The sequence below is a fragment of the Jatropha curcas genome, chromosome 4 (genome assembly GCF_041381405.1).
Source record: "Jatropha curcas cultivar XTBG-Jc1 chromosome 4, XTBG_Jcur_1.0, whole genome shotgun sequence".
NCBI lineage: Eukaryota > Viridiplantae > Streptophyta > Magnoliopsida > Malpighiales > Euphorbiaceae > Jatropha > Jatropha curcas.
The window spans coordinates 28,757,211-28,774,317 of record NC_143154.1 but is presented as its reverse complement, the minus strand read 5'-3'; the positions used below and the strand labels follow the sequence as shown (position 1 = coordinate 28,774,317).

General features: G+C 33.5%; 3 protein-coding genes across 4 annotated transcripts; 2 read left to right on the top strand and 1 right to left on the bottom strand.

The window, feature by feature from the left end:
• Positions 1-2,166: 2,166 nt before the first annotated feature.
• G3PP4 (Major facilitator superfamily protein) lies at positions 2,167-7,096 on the bottom strand. 2 transcript variants are annotated; one of them, XR_001046770.4, is made up of 4 exons: positions 5,721-7,096; positions 4,211-4,756; positions 3,012-3,111; positions 2,167-2,521 (listed from the first exon to the last, which is right to left on the bottom strand). XR_001046770.4 is itself a non-coding variant. In XM_012214689.4 (3 exons), the coding sequence occupies exons 1-3, from the start codon at positions 6,754-6,756 to the stop codon at positions 3,074-3,076; spliced, it is 1,620 nt and encodes a 539-aa protein (XP_012070079.1). In that variant the 5' UTR covers positions 6,757-7,095; the 3' UTR covers positions 2,815-3,073. The 2 variants fall into 2 exon arrangements, 1 of the variants encoding a protein (XP_012070079.1); XM_012214689.4 differs by lacking the exon at positions 2,167-2,521 and having other exon boundaries at positions 2,815-3,111; positions 5,721-7,095.
• Positions 7,097-7,223: 127 nt separating this feature from the next.
• On the top strand, positions 7,224-9,239 carry LOC105632337 (large ribosomal subunit protein bL19cy). Its single transcript, XM_012214691.4, has 5 exons — positions 7,224-7,382; positions 7,539-7,928; positions 8,017-8,103; positions 8,188-8,321; positions 8,890-9,239. The coding sequence occupies exons 1-5, from the start codon at positions 7,359-7,361 to the stop codon at positions 8,996-8,998; spliced, it is 744 nt and encodes a 247-aa protein (XP_012070081.1). The 5' UTR covers positions 7,224-7,358; the 3' UTR covers positions 8,999-9,239.
• A 2,746-nt stretch (positions 9,240-11,985) lies between these two features.
• On the top strand, positions 11,986-16,187 carry LOC105632338 (Plant VAMP (vesicle-associated membrane protein) family protein). The gene is made up of 7 exons (XM_012214692.4): positions 11,986-12,565; positions 13,663-13,733; positions 13,828-13,909; positions 14,219-14,334; positions 14,426-14,557; positions 15,171-15,239; positions 15,893-16,187. The coding sequence occupies exons 1-7, from the start codon at positions 12,505-12,507 to the stop codon at positions 16,025-16,027; spliced, it is 666 nt and encodes a 221-aa protein (XP_012070082.1). The 5' UTR covers positions 11,986-12,504; the 3' UTR covers positions 16,028-16,187.
• Positions 16,188-17,107: the final 920 nt, after the last annotated feature.

Here is a 17,107-nt window from a genome sequence, read left to right as displayed (position 1 = left end):
CTCTACGGTGATGCAAAGCATGAAACATCTATGCCTCAAAAAAGAATGAATAATTTTATTTGCGAAAAGAATAAAGAAAGAGAAGAAAAATAGTAGTTAAAGACGTGTGGTGGTGGTTTGAGTTTGTGTTTATTTGTGTTGTTTCATTAAAAATTGTCCTAAAACATTAATTGGGACTCATTTTAATAATTTTGTTGGGTGCACTTGACTTGCACATTGTGTGTTGGTCAATGGGCTTACACAAAAATGCAAAATATAAGATATAGAAATGGGGCCATTTGGAATTAGTGATTTGGTGCTTGCACGTACTAGAGGCCAGTGGGGGTTTAGCCCCACTAGATGGGTAATGAGTGAAGACCATACTTGTGATTTGCTCACGAGACGAACAATCACCACCACAACAACCCACTAGCTACCAATACCATTAGAATTCTCTGCACAAATTTCTTTCTTCCAATATGCTTATGTGTTTGCACAAGGACAAGTAATTTTATTTATAAAAAATTATTTTACATCAACAAAATTAAAAATTTATGATGAAATTTTAGCGAAAATGCTATCCAAAGATATGATTATTAATGTAACATAACTATAATTGTTTTTCCTTTTTTTTTTTTCTATTCATTGGAAGGTTCGATTGACTGAAATAACACTGTGGGTAACTCTCTACTCGACTCACTTATTAAATTAGTGAAAATATTTATGATCCAGAGGACACAAACTTGAAACTTCCCATTTAACACTAGTGAGAACACAAACACTGATTGACATAATTGTTTTTCCTTTGTAAATATAATACTTTATTTTTATATTATTAGGAAAAGTCCCTTCACGAAACAAATTTAAGATACAATTATCAAAGAAAATTTATTTATTCCATGAAATATTTCATAATAAAGAAGAACATTTTTTAATTAATAAATAAGAAATAATCATATTTACTGTCATTCATTAATTGTTAAATGTTTACCTTTAAAACAAGTGACTTAACCACTGTGAGAAATTTATTTGATATTTGTTGGATTCGAATTAGGATCACCATATATTTTTATTTTACTTTCAACCATTTACTCTCATATCTTCGCCCCTGTTTAGGAGAACGATAACAATGAATTAAAGGTAACTTCTTTTACTACAGTATTTTAGCAGAAAAATGATGGGATTTTTTTTTTTTTTTCAGAAGATAATCAAAATTTGTTTAGGAAAAGGATGAAGTGGAGGTCTTCCAATGTTTTCCAAAACGTGTAATGTGAGTTGTACAAATTCTTAATAAATGTTAGCATAACATATTAATGGTAGACAATAAAGCAATGATGGATAATTTGCAGATTGACTAATCAATGAAAAGACCAAAATCGAAAAGCTTCATACGAAGAATTATGTTTGTCTAAACCGGCTTATAGCATGGATCAAATAAATGAAAATAATATTTTTTTAAAAAAATTGTTCGTATTATTTTTTTTAGTATATAATCAGAAATATTTTTATAAAAAATTTTTACTTTCATGTATTTAGCCTATAGATGAGAGTATAGACCGATTTAAACAAATAATTTAAATGAAAAATCTTTAACATATAATAAAACATAATGGAAATTAATATTTAAAGAACGCTCTTGTTGAGATAGCATTTTGGTACTCTAATTTTTTTGAGGGTAAGATTAAGATATTTTATGCCTACCCATCCTCTGCTTCCTTATGTCTGCCAGTGCCACATAATTGATTGGCTGATAGGTCTTTTTCCTCCTTTTTCTCTTTTTTACTTTAAACTTCCTATATTTCAATACTCTGCACATTTTATAGACTTGTTTCTTTCAATCTTTTAAAAAATAAAAAATAAAAAAAGAAAAGAAAAAAGAAATCTTAGGAAAAACCCAACTCAAGCTTGAAGTGAATTCTCTTTTCTTACCAATCATGTTTGGATTTCATTTTCATAAAGAAATATTTCGAGAATTTTAGAAAATGATTTTGTCAAATAAATATTTCAAGAATAGTAAAAATAATATTTCTCGCGATTTAGCATAGATTAATATAAATTGGCTTTAAAATAATAATGATAATGCATAAAAATCACTTTCAATGGTCTCTGGTTTGGCTTAGAAAGATCTCAGAAAATTTAAAGTGAAACACTGGAAATTAACATGCAATGATAGAGAACTTAGAAATGTAAAGGAAAACAGGAGATTTGATGGCTATAAAGATGAATGCTACAGTATTTGAGGAGAACCATGAAGTTATGTTCGCATGTTCTAAATTTGAGGGGGGAAAAAATCAGAATCTTACATAAGGAACAGATGTCAATATTTTGTTTCAAATTCTAGACAACAAAACAGCTTGTTGCAGGTTGTCTGAAAAGGCCATATTTGTGGAAGATACTAACCAATAAGGCAAAGAGTATTTTCAAGGTGCCTTGAGTTTCAGACATTCAAGTCCAAAGGGGCTAATTATGCACCCAAAAGAGGAAAAAAAAAAAATCCAACCTCCCCCTCAAACTACTGCAAACGACATGTCATTTCCAACACCTGAAAAAAAAGATCTCTTTAATATTAAACATAATTTTTTCTTTTGAAAAATAAGAAAATATCATTTTAAGGAAAAAAAAAAAAAAAAAAAAAAAAAAAAAAAAAGAAAGAAAAAGAAAAGGCAGAGGAGCTGGAGCTGTCAATATTCTAATTTAAGTGGCATGCCTGGGTTATGCTATAACTGAAAACCAAAAATTTAGCTCAATTATGAAAAGACAGAAACCTAAAACCATTAATGCCGCCAAGTCTGGTTTTAGTCACTGAAACAATTCAACTTGGGTCCTCAAGGAAACTCAGCGAAAATTGAGAGTTCTCTTACCAAAATTGATGAGCCCTACATATGTCTTCATAAGTATATGCATTATGTATATTACAAAGAATGGACAAAATGGATGATACAAACTAAGGCAAAAGCCAATCAAAATTTTACAGAGCATATTTTTCCTGCTCAATGTTTCAGACTATTATTCAAGTATTTCAGTTAGCCTACCTTTGAATTTTTATCTTGATTCTCTCACTTCTAATAAATCTTCACGACGCCTCGCCTGATATTCACCTTTGATCACTTAAAAGTGGTTGGGATGCAGGAGCTGCAAAATCAAAAAGAAATGACAACTAATTCAAAATTCACATGGCGATAGAAGGGGAAATATTTACTCAGATAGAACTGAATCAAGGGTAAGGGTGTGCAAAGCACAGACTTATGGAGGCTCTAAAAGGATCAAATATGTTCATCCTTCCCTTTGCATGTGGCAGGTAAGATTGAGAAAGCCTTACCATTGAACCAAGGGTTACCTCAAGCTAAGATATCATAAAATAATGAAAAACAAATTAAGAATACAAAACTAGGTTCTACTCAAAAGAGATCAAGAAAGCAATATATTCTTGATATGTAACCTAGATCATGAAAATATTTTTTAAATATACATTAATGATTTCTCATTTTACTATTCTGATTTAAGCACAATCATTTAATTAGTTGACATCAAGAATCCTTACATTGTTGAATCAAATTAACATGTAATGTGTCCGTTAAATGACACTTATCAACAAAATTAAACAAGATTTTACTGAACTAAATTCAATGGAAAGTTTAGAAAAAATTCAACATTAATCTGATTTGAACTTACCATGGAATGAACATAGAGAAAGAAGGGGAAAAGTTGAAGCATAACAATAACATAGCAACAGAGAGAGAGAGAAAAAAAAAACTCCGTTAACTTCAATTTTTGATGTGTAATACTATTTTATCTTGTCCATTGACAAAATGCATATTGAAAAAGAATTTCAAAAAGCAGATTGCATTTCAAGAAAAGCCTTCTATTTCACAAACCAAGGATTATATATGCTGTAAGGTTTGATGGAATTCTATTCCTAAGAATACAATTTTCAACACAAACAAAAACTTTTCAACATAAACAATGACAAGATGCATAGGTTTTAAGTGGCAAACAAAATTACCTATTCAAATGAAAATTTTTCCAAATATTAACAAACAAGATGATCTTTAGTTTAAAATCATCATATCAGATAATTTCTCAAGAGTCTAATTATTTTGTTTGTCATTTTCATATGGAGGAGTAGGTAAGCATTCAACTCCAGTAAACTATCCAAACTCATATCATCTGGCTATACAAATATCTGTGTTTTTGTTTGTATACATGTGTGTCAGTGCAGTTTACTACATACCTTCATGAATTAAACGTCCGCTGGGTGACTGCCTCAGTATACTAGTTTTCTCAGAAATTTCAGTTATGACCTGACGTGATAAGAGAAGCCCCGCAACAAGAGCCCCAGTCATCAGCATGATAAAAACTGCATCCCATCCCATTGTTGAGAGGAACCCAGTGAAAAGCGGACCAAGAGCTGCACCCATTGATCCAGTACCATCAATAATGGCAGTGACAGTAGCCAGTGCTCGAGAATCCCCCTTAAGAGAACTGTGTGTGCCTAGGTCAGCAGAAACTGCAGTTGTGATGAGTGCATATGGCCCATTTACAAATAAGCCAGCAATCATCATAAGTATAATGTTCATAGTCTTTGAGACACTACCATATGCGCGGTATAAGAACATTGAAGGAATTGCGGCATACATAAAACTGGCTGCTGTAATAGCCCGAGCTTTAAGTTTATCAGATGCGTAACCAGCAAGGATCCCACCAACAATACCCCCAACATCAAATAGAGTAGACAGGTTTCCAGCGGACTTCACAGACATGGACTCTCCACCAATTTCTGCATAAAGTGAAAAAATTATGAGCCATTAAAGGGGAGAAGAGGCTGATCAGGGGCTAGATAACCATCCTAAAAAACACCAACAAGCTATGTTAACAAGGAGGTACAATCATTAAGATACAGGCCTTTGACATTAATGCATAAGCATGTGCATACATTTAGTAAATGAAAGCTATAAGTTGAGAAAAAACAAATGACCTTAAGAAATATAAAAAGAGCATTGCAGGGTTCACTCCTCATTTTCAACTTACAGGTAAAAATCATAAATTAGATTATGATGAAAATGAAAAACCTCAATAACTTGTTGGGTGAACAAAAGATCAACCGGGACACATATTCACCAAATGATGTCATGGCAAAGGGAGTATAAGGATGGAGAAGTAGGATATATACCTAAGCCATTTCCCAAGTTTGAACAGTGTCAACTAAAAATAGGATTGTTGATCATGAAAAGCATAAAGTTCGCTGGGAATATAGATGTAGCTCATTTCTTTGAAAATGCACTATCGATGTGGCCTATACTTCACCATCAAATGAGAGCGACATTAGATCTTGACATTACGTATAGTTCATGATAATACATTCCAAACTATTGGCAACAATTAGGCAGACATTCTAGCTTTTTATGTCAAGAATCACTATTCATCTGCATTCTCAACAGAAAGCAAATAGCTGTTAAACCTATAATCATGAGACTCATTTGGTCTCTCAGAATTATTCTACTAGCCTCCACATTTTAAAGCAACTTCTAGTCTATTTTTCAGCCTTTATACATCAGTGTATTGCTTTATTCCTTGTAGCATTGCCCAACTGCTAAAAATTCCTTTCAGTCTTTGCTGATCAAAACTATTAAAAAAGAAAAAATTCAATAACACAAACCATCAACTAAATCCAAAACTGCCTCACAAATCAGATGACAAAAGAAGAAAGTATAAAAGTATAAAAGAGGTAAAAACTATAATACCTGTCTGGCTCAAGTAAAATGGTAGCCAATACAAAAATGTGTAAGCCACAAGCTTGGAGAAAAATAAACATAAGGCAAATGGTATGACTCCTGGTATGAGACAAGCTTGAATAAGTCCCACGCCTCTCTTAGACGTAGATGCAGCCTGGACATTATCATTCTTGTCCACTCGACCTTTTCTACCTTTATGTCTCTCAGCTTCCATATCACTAGACGCAGGCTCTACCTTTTGTTCACACCCATTTGCACAAGGAAATCCTACATCTTCTGGATAAGCAGCCAAAAACAAGAAAACTAATATCCCTCCCATTACAATAAATGCACCAGGAGCTATAAAAGACCATCCCCACCCATAATCTAAAACACTAGCAGCAAGGAGAGACCCACTAATATTACCAACTGAAGTATGTGCGTTCCAAACACCCATAATCAATCCTCTCCTTCTTTTTCCAAACCAATTACCAATCACAGCCACAACAGAAGGCCAACCTGTGGCTTGGAATAACCCAGCAAGCATTTGCATAACCAAATAAAACCAAAAAACATGAATCTTCCAAAAGTATCCCATACCAAATAACCCGACAAAAAATCCGCTGCCAATCATTCCAGATGTTAAAAACAATCTCAAATCTAAAGTATCACCCAAATGCCCGGCAACATACATACCTAAAGAGTAACAAGAAAGAAAAGCAACATCAATCTCACCCAATTTTGATGTCCCGTCTGGTCCATTAAATGGATGCCAACCCTTTTTCAAGTGGCTACTTTTGTTTGTGCCCATGAGTTCATCTTTGATAAAGATGTTACCAATTGGCCAAGGGGACTCACCTGAAGGCGGTGTGTTTGGGTCAGGATCTAACACACTCTTGACTATGCTGCTCGGTTTTCTTGATGCATGATAACAAGTATATGCTATGAAAGTAACCAACAAGACCATATATCTATAGGTTTTTAGATTCCAATCTCTACCTCTTAAACTTCTTATAAGCAAAATTCCAGGCGGTGTTTGCCTCGTCCAATCTAAATTTCTAGCCATCTCTAAATAATTAGCTTAATCAAACAAGAAACATAGCCAGATTGCTTCATCGAACAATCAACTTTGGTTCATGAAATTGCAGAGATCATTTTGGTTAACAGAGACAGAGAGAGAGAGAGGGAGAGAGAGAGACAGAGAGAGAGAGAGAGAGAGAGTTTGATTCGGTGAGAGGGAGAGAGAGAATGGCGGGAGATGGATGGAGAGAGTGAGGAAGCTCACAACGGTGGACACGTGGCAAGACGCTGGAATTTCGAAATGCTTAAATGCCACGCAGACAATAATGTCACAGTAAGGCTTTGTGGGGGTTGTTCTCTGTTGAAACGTGGCGCGATATACTCTCTTTAATGGCAAGAGTCGTCGTATCATAGGTGCAAATACCCTGACTCATGCCGTTTTAAGATCCGACTCGGAGCTCTACCCGACTAGGAAAATAATCGGATCCGTTCATGTCCTCGCACGTGCGTACCTTCTCTCTCCTACATTGGATAAGGCATATTCTCTATGCTTACATTCCTCACTTTAGCCACTCAAACCAGTAACAGGAATGGCTTCTTTTTGATTCTGCCCTTATTTGAAACACTGGTTTCTCTCCTGTCAAAAAAATGGGCTCCAAAATTCTTCCTCAGGTATTCCTAATTTCTCCATACACTAATACTTCTGTGTTTTTCTTTTGTTATATGTTGTTCATATTCGTGGTTTGCAGGCGCTATTCCTAATTTCTCCATACACTAATACTTCTGTGTTTTTCTTTTGTTATTGTTGTTCATATTCGTGGTTTGCAGGCGCTAGTTGTGATCCCAAGAAACCCTACTCAGTTTCCTCCTTCAAGGAAATTAGGCTTTTCTGCAACAGTCTATCGCGGTTCCTCTCTCTGCAATTCAACTTCTAGGGTTTCGGTTTCTCAGCTTTCGACAAACTCAATTGGTTCAAATCTGGACGCAATCATCTCCGCTTTTGCGAGCCAGAGGTTCGTTGCGAGAGCGGAATCAGAGGAGTCTGGAGGCGGTGAAGTTGCGGATAATAGCGAAAATGTTGAATTAGAAGAACAGGAAGATAGTGAAAATGCTGAAGTAGAAGAACAGGAAGAGGAAAAACAAGGTGATGAGGTGAAGGCCGAAGAAAAAGTGAAAGAACCGAGAAAGCCAAGAATCAAGCTTGGGGAGATAATGGGGGTACTTAATTGATTCTCTGGTTATTTTCCTTTAGTCTGTATGTTTAAATTTTTTGCTGAGGATGATATGTCTGGTATTCATTGAGTAGATATTGAATAAGAGAGCAGTTGAGGCATCAGAGAAGGAAAGGCCAATACCAGATCTTAGGACTGGGGACATAGTACAGATTAAATTGGTAATTACATCTCTTTTTGTGCTCATTAGGGTGCTGATGTTGTGTTTCTCTTTTGAGATTTGATTTATTTGGTTTAACTTACAGGAAGTTCCAGAAAATAGGCGAAGGTTGTCAATCTACAAAGGCATTGTTATCTCTAAGCAAAATGCTGGCATTCACACCACAATTAGAGTTCGGAGGATTATCGCAGGCATAGGTGTTGAGATTGTATTCCCCATGTGAGTATTTTATCTCCTATATTTATGTTCACGTATATAGAGCAATGTATATGAGCAATTTATGTTTGCGTTTTTTGTATGTAACAAGAGAGTTTTGGATAGATGGTAAAAGATCAAGTTCTCAATGCTTTACATTATAAAAGATTTCACGAGCTCATAATGTCATCAACTTTTGGAAGTTTATATCAGTGTCCATGATGAAACTCTAGTCATGGCTATTGATATATACGTGTTAAACATACCACAATTTGTTGGACAATTGTGTTTCAGTCATTGGTGTGCGTGCTGAAATTTTTAGGCCTATCCATAAAAGCTGAGTTCTTAATGCCTTGCTGTAATAAGTTAGATGTTAAATTTTCATAATTGAGACATGTGATGCATTTGTGCAATTTGATGCTGAGAATATAAACTAAGCATGCAAGTTTTTTTACCATGCCACTGATACCCTCATAGCACCAGTAATTCGACTCTGAATTTATTTATTTATCTATTATTTACTTTGTTAATTGTCTTTGTTTGGTGATCAATAGTTTGGTCATGATTAATCTTTAATCTTTTGTGATCACAGCTACTCACCAAATATTAAGGAAATAAAAGTAGTCAGCCACAGGAAGGTCAGAAGGGCAAGGTTGTATTATCTTAGAGACAAGCTTCCCAGGCTGTCCACCTTTAAATAAAAAAACATTGAGAAAGTTGGTTTTCAGTTTTTTCCTTCTCCAAAATAGTTTCCTGGCTGCAGAGATATTGTAAGGACAGAATTTCCATGTATCCATTTTTATTCTTTTTGTGTTAGGAAATTGTTTTATGCATACTAGATGATTTGATCTTTTTCATGCAAAAACAAAAGCATATTTGAATTTTTGTTATGAGTAGTTCTGGCCATCAAGATATGCAATTTCAAAGCATTTATTATTTTTATGAACCGGTCCTAGAGGTCACCTTTACTCATATTAGGAAGAGATCACTATAATATTTGCTATTCTTTATGGTATGTTTGGACTTCCTTTCCATCATAACCAAACTAGCATCATTCTCCATGTGTGCTTGTGGATGTTTGTGGAGAGAGAGAGTATGTATCTTATTCTTATGTGATGATCTTTAGAAATACATATTGTGGTAGACAAGCAAGTTAACTGCTGAATTGTTTGCATTAATTTTGGGAATAGGTGCTAAATATACTTCTGTTGCTTTGTTTGATGAAATTATTTGAGGCCCACCAAAGATAGAAAGGTAGTTGATCATTTCATTGATTGACTTTTATCTATGGTCATTTAACCATGCTAATGCTTTTAAATACTAGTACATAGTAAAATTCTAGTAGAGAAAAGAGAACCGCGTGACTTCGGGTCATGAAAATGGTTGTGCTTGATTTTGAATTTGTGATGGTTACTCAACATTCTCCTCCAATTAATTCTATTTATTTATTATGATTATTATAAGACTAGTATTACTTGATTCTCAAGACTTTTTACTTGAAGCTTAGAGTTAGGTATCTGTAGAGGAAATCAGCTTCTCTTAAAGGAACCATAAAACGCATATATAAACATTTGGTGTAATTTCTTCAGTATCAATTATCGAATAATTTGTCTTCCCATTTGTGTTGTTCTCTATTATACATATTCGCAGGACCTTTTAGGCATGGTAATTTCCTTGTATGCTTTTCTGATTGTTTCTGGTTTCCTTTCTCACACGTTGCCTATATGTATATCTACTAATAACAAATCATTAGATGATGAAGTAACTTATAAAAGATTGATGAAAATAACAGTTTCTTGATTAGGCTGAGAGTGTTGACTTTCATATTAAACGTGTTATGTTGTGATTTAAAGATGATGTGAAAAGCTATTGTCTCTGTTGAAGAAGGCCCTAGATTTTAAATGGTGCATTCAAATTGCCATATGATCTATCTAATTTAATAATGATAATGTCTTGATCATGGAACATAATTTAATAGCTAATATATTAATCTTATAGATTCCGTTTAGTATCTCTGTTTCCTGTTAGTATATAAAATCATTTACAAGTGCATGAATAACCTTAATTGCTGTTGCGTTTAAGCAATCATTTTAACTTAACCTTTTTTGTTTCCGTGTCGTGGTAATCTTAGACCTGCAATTTTCCAATCTTGAAATGCCGTCTTGCAGAATTAGGTATGCTGTGAAACCCAAACCCAATATTTAAGAAAGTAAAATTATAATCCCTGTTTCAATGTAATTGTCAATTTTAAAATTTTAAGACTTAATTTTTTTTTTTAATCTACCTTTATTTAGTATTGTATTCATAAGTCATAATATAATTGTTTCGCATACCAAGACATACTTTAGTGGTAAGTGCATATATAACTTGTCAATTCATCCAGGTTTGAATCTCTATCTCTCAATACTCAAAAAAATAGTATAATTGTCTCTCAATTACTCTTTAATTTGGATTTTTCCTTTTAAAAAAAAGCTCTTTAGTTCAATTGAAGGGCAAAATAAGCATTTTATAAAATTCAGACTATTAATTGCATTTTTTAATTCATGTGCCAAGAAAAAAAAAATTTATTTTAATACAGGGAAAGTACCAAAATGACACATTTGGCCGAATAGAATTACTGGTCACTTAATGCATTGTATTAGGATTTAAATTTCGATGCTTCATAACTCTTTAAATATATATATATATATATATATATATATATATATATATATATAAACAAGATTATCAACGAAATGTAATATAATAAATATGTCAAATGGCGATAATCTATATTTGTCATTCAACTCTTTTATTTATTTTTTAAGTTTTATTCTAATTTGGCATCTAAATATTTTTTTTTTTTTTTCTTTTTGATGAGTGGTTGAAGGCCAAAATTTACTTTTAAAATTTATAAAAATCTTTTTAATTGGTAACAAATTAAAAAGTGTCTCTTTGCTAAAATTTTACTTGCTTATAAGAATTGAAAAGAAAAAAAAGAAAAAAAAAATTATACTATGTAAATTAAAGTAACTTTTAGCAAGCAAACATGGGTTACTTATATCTTTCTGCAAAATGCATATGATGCAAATCATAGAGGCTCAAAGTTTTGCTCCTAAAAGTTAATTAGGTACAACTTATTAGTTATTACCATTTCAGTTCCTTTCTCCTTCCCTCTAATAAAGGATTTAACCTTCCAACGTTTTGGGTAACATATTAATTTCTAATTTGAGAGGAAACTCCATTGATGGTTTAATTTATAGAAAGAGATGAACACGAAAGAGATTTCAATTTCTAAGAATATTACTTATAAACTTTCAATAAACTGTATTTTAATGAAGTTATATGAGAAATTTGTATTTGAATTTGATTTGAAAAAATTATATGCAGACATGCATTTAGAATTAATAATATAAATAATAAAATAAATTTAATTATAAAAACAATTCAATTTTTAATAATTGTAATAAAACTAATTTATGAAAACAAAAGGCTGATACTCGTTTTAACTTAATTATGAAATTTAATTAATTTTAAAATTAATTGACAAATTTTCCCTTGCTAATTGGTTTGAAATCAGATATGAAAATGGCTTATTAGCTTAAACTTGGTTTTCCAATTTCCATTTAAATAGAAAAAAAATATACACATGGCTCCCACGTGTCCAGTCTGGTACATTTGAACCGGGCGTCATCTACGTATTCATTCCACACGTGTCATCCTCTCTCCGATTGAAGATCCTCTCTCTCCTACCATTCTCTCCTCTCCTGTACTCCGGTTGCAGGGAAAAGACCAAACTACCATTCCCTTCTCTTTCTATCTCCTCCACAGTCCGCACACGGAGAGAGAGAGAGCGCTTTCAGGCTTTTTAGACACACGAAACGCTTGAACCGATAAAAAACCGAAATAGGTGCCTAGAAATACGAGCGAGTCATTTTGGTTGCAGAAATAAACTTCTATATTCGTTTAAACCACATGTTACTGCTTCTAAATTTGTCGCTCTTTCACTTTTACGACTTCTCTATCTGCAGCTTGTTGCATTAATGTTTTCCTCCATCTGATTTTCCATTGATTGATGGTTTTGGAGCTCTGATTATGTAAAGGGTTTTGTTTGTTGTAATTTTAAGAAGTTTGGTTGGTTCGTTGGTTCATTGATTGGTTGATTTTTCGGATTGCGAGAGAATTTTTTTTCTTAGTTTGAGATTGATCTATCTTTCGTGGCCTCGATATGACTGCCGGCGGTGGTAATCAGTTGATCTCCGTTCATCCTGATGAGCTCAAGTTCATTTGTACGCTCTCTTTTTCTCTCTCTACATTTACTGCATTCAAGATGAGTTAAATTTTGTGATAGTCGTTTATTAATTGATCATAATTTTGCAATTCAAGCAGATTGCGTGGAATCTCCGAAATTTTGCTTGAATAGACTAGATTATGTGTTTACATTGGAATGAATACAGTAAGAATTTGCCTTCTGTGTAGATATGCACATGTGAGAAGATAGCGTTTCACCATGCAAACAGAGAAAAATTATACAGAATATGTATTGTGATGATAGATAGATAAATATTTGCTATGAAAGGGTGAGGGGAATTGGTCGGAAAAGATGGAAGTGACTTTGCTTCGGTTTTTTGGGTCGTGGCATCTATGTATAAAAATTTTTTTTGCGACTCTGTTTTTGTGTGGTGTTCAGTTCAAGGAGGTATTATAACGTGTTCTTTTTCTAGCTCTTGGTGAAGCTCAGGGGAAAGGGTTGGTTTCTTACATGTTGAATGAATTTCTATAGTCCTTCACCGTATAGATGCTGCTATTACATTCTTGTTATTGCGAGCTTATAATATGTTCTTCAAGTGTCTATAAGAATTATGATCGTCAGTGAGTTATATTGCCTGTGCCCTGACATTCTTGTCAGACCTCTCAACAAGCTGGAAAGGGCCAGTGGTGCAAGAAGGGAGGGACTGGAATTTTATGTAGATTATAGAATTGATGGAAATGCAATTTAGAGAAATGAATTAAAAAGCCAGGCTGAACTTGGTAAGTTTGGAAAAATCTTATTAGCGTGGAGAATATAGTGGATTAGACTTGCTTAATTTCTCGGATTAGAAAAAACTTATTTTGTTGAAAATTATTGAACATTGAAAGACAGCAATGCCGTGTTTTTTTCCTCAACTTCTTATTTGATTTCTGGAATTTATGAAATCAAATATGTACTGCCATTCTTGTACGAATAACTGATTCTAATGCTTCTGTCATTTTAATGGATATTATTCTTGGAAATGCTGATGCTAAAAACTATGAGTTCATTGTTTGTACGTATCAGTGGTATAACTTTCTTATTGATTTGATTATACAACGTCGTAGCTTAAATTGGTGTTATTCATGTGAGCAGTTGAGCTGGAGAAGCAAACCTTTTGTGATCTTAAAGTTGTGAACAATACAGAGCACCATGTTGCTTTTAAGGTACCATCTCTATTACTGCGTAGATAATGATTTGTAATTTTTATATATTAAATCCATTATAGAGTTAACTATGATGACATTACCTCTTTGCCAGGTTAAAACCACTTCACCCAAGAAGTACTTTGTGAGGCCCAATACTGGAGTTGTACAGCCGTGGGACTCGTGTGTCATAAGAGGTGCTATTTTTACTCCATCGCCTTACAGATTCTGTAATTCTTAACATAGGTATATAGATAGATATCTGAAGAAATTCATAATGGTTTAGCATTAATTATGTGTACTTTGTTAGATGTTTGTTAGGTGATGTCTCGATTGAATAGCTTTAAATTTCTGTAGTGTATCAGCTGGATTTGTCCATAATGTGCCACTTGCTTGTGCAGCATGTGCTGGCATGCTTTCAGTTCTTACAATACTTCATATTAGTCATAAAAATCATTTAATCGTGATGTTGCAGTTCAACTAACTGCTCTCTTATGGATTTGCAGTTACTCTTCAAGCCCAGCATGAATATCCTCCGGACATGCAATGCAAAGATAAGTTTCTATTGCAAAGTACAACAGTACCTCCACATACTGATGTTGATGAACTACCAGCAGAGACTGTAAGAATGTTAAGTTAGCGAACAATATGTCTTTGTTTAACTATCATATTGATATGACATTAATTTTGTTCAAATATTTTTTTTTTTCTAGTTTAATAAGGACAATAGTGGAAAGATAATAGAGGAGTGTAAGCTTAGAGTTGTATATGCTGCTCCATCAGCACAGGAAAACTCAGAAGATGAGGCATTGAAGAGCTCCTCAAAGAATCCTGATACTAACCCCGTGAGTTTTTCTATATGTATTTATTATTATTTTATTTTTTTGGCAGACTTGCCAGCACTCTAATGTTTGACGTGTTCGTTCTTGCATATCTTGCTTGATTACTTGCTTATCAAGGGTTTGAAAAGAGCTAAGGTCATCAAGTAAGAAATCCTTGATAAGATGTTAGAATATAAATGAATCATTTTATTTGTGTTTAAATGGATATTATTAGCACATTAAAAGGACAGGTTCACAGGACAGGTTCACAGATTTATCGGCATTGAGCACTATTATTGCTGTATTATCCATTCCCTGTAAAATTGCTGTGATTTGAGTTGTTCTACTCGTAGTAATAAATGTGCTGTTGATCTACTTCACCTTTATTTTTTTTGTTTAACCTAGTACAACTGCATGAAATCTATAGTTTTATAGGAGAGGGATACACCAGACATCTCTATAGTCTATATTCAGAAGTTTGAACCATAGATTGCATTGGACAACATGATATTTTTTCTTATTTAGTTTACCATATAAATTGGTTTCTTGCAGTCCCTTCACAGTGAAGCATATTTTATAATTTCTAAACAGTCTTATTATCATAACTTTATGAAATTTCTTTTGTATGCGGAATCAGGCTTTACAGCGACTGAAGGATGAAAGAGATGCAGCTATCCGAAGTACACAGCAACTGCAACAAGAACTGGTTAGTTCTCATGCAGTACTTGAGTTTGCTTCTTTTATCAATTATTTTGCTTGTTGACATGTTAGTACTTTTATACGTAAGATTAAATCCCAAGTATCAAATGCCTATGCATCTTTGACTGCTAAACTGACATTGTTACAATATTGTCTTTTTTATTTTAATTGCCCGATCAGCTGTTTTCTTTGTTAATATACAAAAATGTATGGCTGTCAGTTAGCACCTTCCTGGAGTGAGCATAACTCTGATATAACCCTGTGGAAAGTCCATTCAAAATTTGCTTATTTTGTAATTTATTTACACCATTTTCAACAGTCAATTAACATCAGCTTTTACTATGAATATTAGAAGAGTGTATGTAAGTCAATATTTGAAAAAATGTGATTGCGGTTGTCAAACTAAAGCAGTCATATTCATCAGATGGCTCCTACAAGTTCTCATTTTAAAAAATAAGGTTAATTGGATGATTAAACTGCCAAGACATGGAATTTGTTTTCTTCTAAAATGTCTGTATGAGGACAAATCGGTTTGAGATAATTCTTACATAATCTTGAGATATTTCCCTCCTGTTCACACATATTTCATACCTCATATACTATTCAATAGAATAGGCATGAACTTCTCTGTACAATTTTCCTTCCTTTTGGTTCCTACAGGAGATGCTGAAGAGACGGAGATTTCGGAAAAATGATCCAGGATTCTCACTCACTTTTGCATTTGTTGTGGGACTTATTGGAATTATGGTTGGCTTCCTGTTGAACCTCACAATGTCTTCACCATCCACAGAATGACTAGACACCACAGGATCTCAGGAGATAAAAAATTTTCTTGTCTATTTTACTGTACAAGTTGTGTTTGCATGAAAAGGGCGTCTACTATTTCATTCCTTTTGTACATTGATTGTTGCAACTGTCGGTTTGCCAAATATATTTTCATTTCATTTATATGTTACTGTTCGTGTCATATATTCTCATTCCATTGATTATGTTACTGTTAATTTGAATTGGTAAGTGGCAATTTTTTATTGCAATTTCTGAAATTTGGTTCTCTGTTTCTGCCAGTGAATTATTTCATGAGCTGAGTTTTACAATTCCTATTGTAGTGGCAGTCTCATAAATAGCATCCGATCAAAGACTATTGCGTTTGAATAAGGCTGTAAATGAACCGAGCTCAGTTGAATTCATGAGCTTGAGCTCGAATTCGAGTTTGGTTTGACAAAGGTATTACTGTAGCTCAAAAACTAAGCTCAAGCTTTGTTTGGCTAGTTAGGTTTATTGAATGAGCTTTCTCTTATCTAGTCTTGAGCAATTCACAGGCTGGTTATTGTAGCTCTACATTCAATTTCAAACACGAGATCACTATTAAAGTTGACGGGTGCGTCTATTTGCTTTCGCTAGGACCATGTGTCAGGGTAGAGCCATTGATTCTAAAAAAGATTAGGATTTGCGTTGAGATTCCGTTGCCCTCGTCTTGTACATGAGTTGTAACTAAGAAATTGCAAACTGAAACCAACTATAGAACAAGGAACAAAGATAGTGGTAGGGTTAAAAAGCCTGAATCGTCTTCAAGCTCGAGAAATTAAGACCCATGTAGCCTTATTTTCATTTACGCTTCAATCTATTAGAAGCTACTAAAAGGAAGGAATAAAAATTGAAATTATATGGTAAACTACTGAAAATCGAATCTGAGATCTTTTTAGTTTGAGCGCATTACCTTTATCAATACGGTAGGAGATCATTTATGCTTTAAATTATATTATTTGATTTTGGAAGAAATGTTTTTTGAAATCTGTAAATTTATTGAGGTTTATCATTAAAGCTCGGTCAAATGTATAAATTCATCCATGTACTCAATTTTTATTTTGACATATT

Coding starts and splice junctions, on each gene's coding strand:
- G3PP4 (XM_012214689.4), bottom strand. CDS start 6,756: ATGGCTAGAAATTTAGATTGGACGAGGCAAACACCGCCTGGAATTTTG. Junction 4,757..5,720: donor ATTTTACTTGAGCCAGACAG/GTATTATAGTTT, acceptor CACTTTATGCAG/AAATTGGTGGAGAGTCCATG. Junction 3,112..4,210: donor CGGACGTTTAATTCATGAAG/GTATGTAGTAAA, acceptor TTGATTTTGCAG/CTCCTGCATCCCAACCACTT.
- LOC105632337 (XM_012214691.4), top strand. CDS start 7,359: ATGGGCTCCAAAATTCTTCCTCAG. Junction 7,383..7,538: donor GCTCCAAAATTCTTCCTCAG/GTATTCCTAATT, acceptor CGTGGTTTGCAG/GCGCTAGTTGTGATCCCAAG. Junction 8,104..8,187: donor ACATAGTACAGATTAAATTG/GTAATTACATCT, acceptor TTTAACTTACAG/GAAGTTCCAGAAAATAGGCG.
- LOC105632338 (XM_012214692.4), top strand. CDS start 12,505: ATGACTGCCGGCGGTGGTAATCAGTTGATCTCCGTTCATCCTGATGAG. Junction 12,566..13,662: donor TGATGAGCTCAAGTTCATTT/GTACGCTCTCTT, acceptor TCATGTGAGCAG/TTGAGCTGGAGAAGCAAACC. Junction 15,240..15,892: donor AGCAACTGCAACAAGAACTG/GTTAGTTCTCAT, acceptor TGGTTCCTACAG/GAGATGCTGAAGAGACGGAG.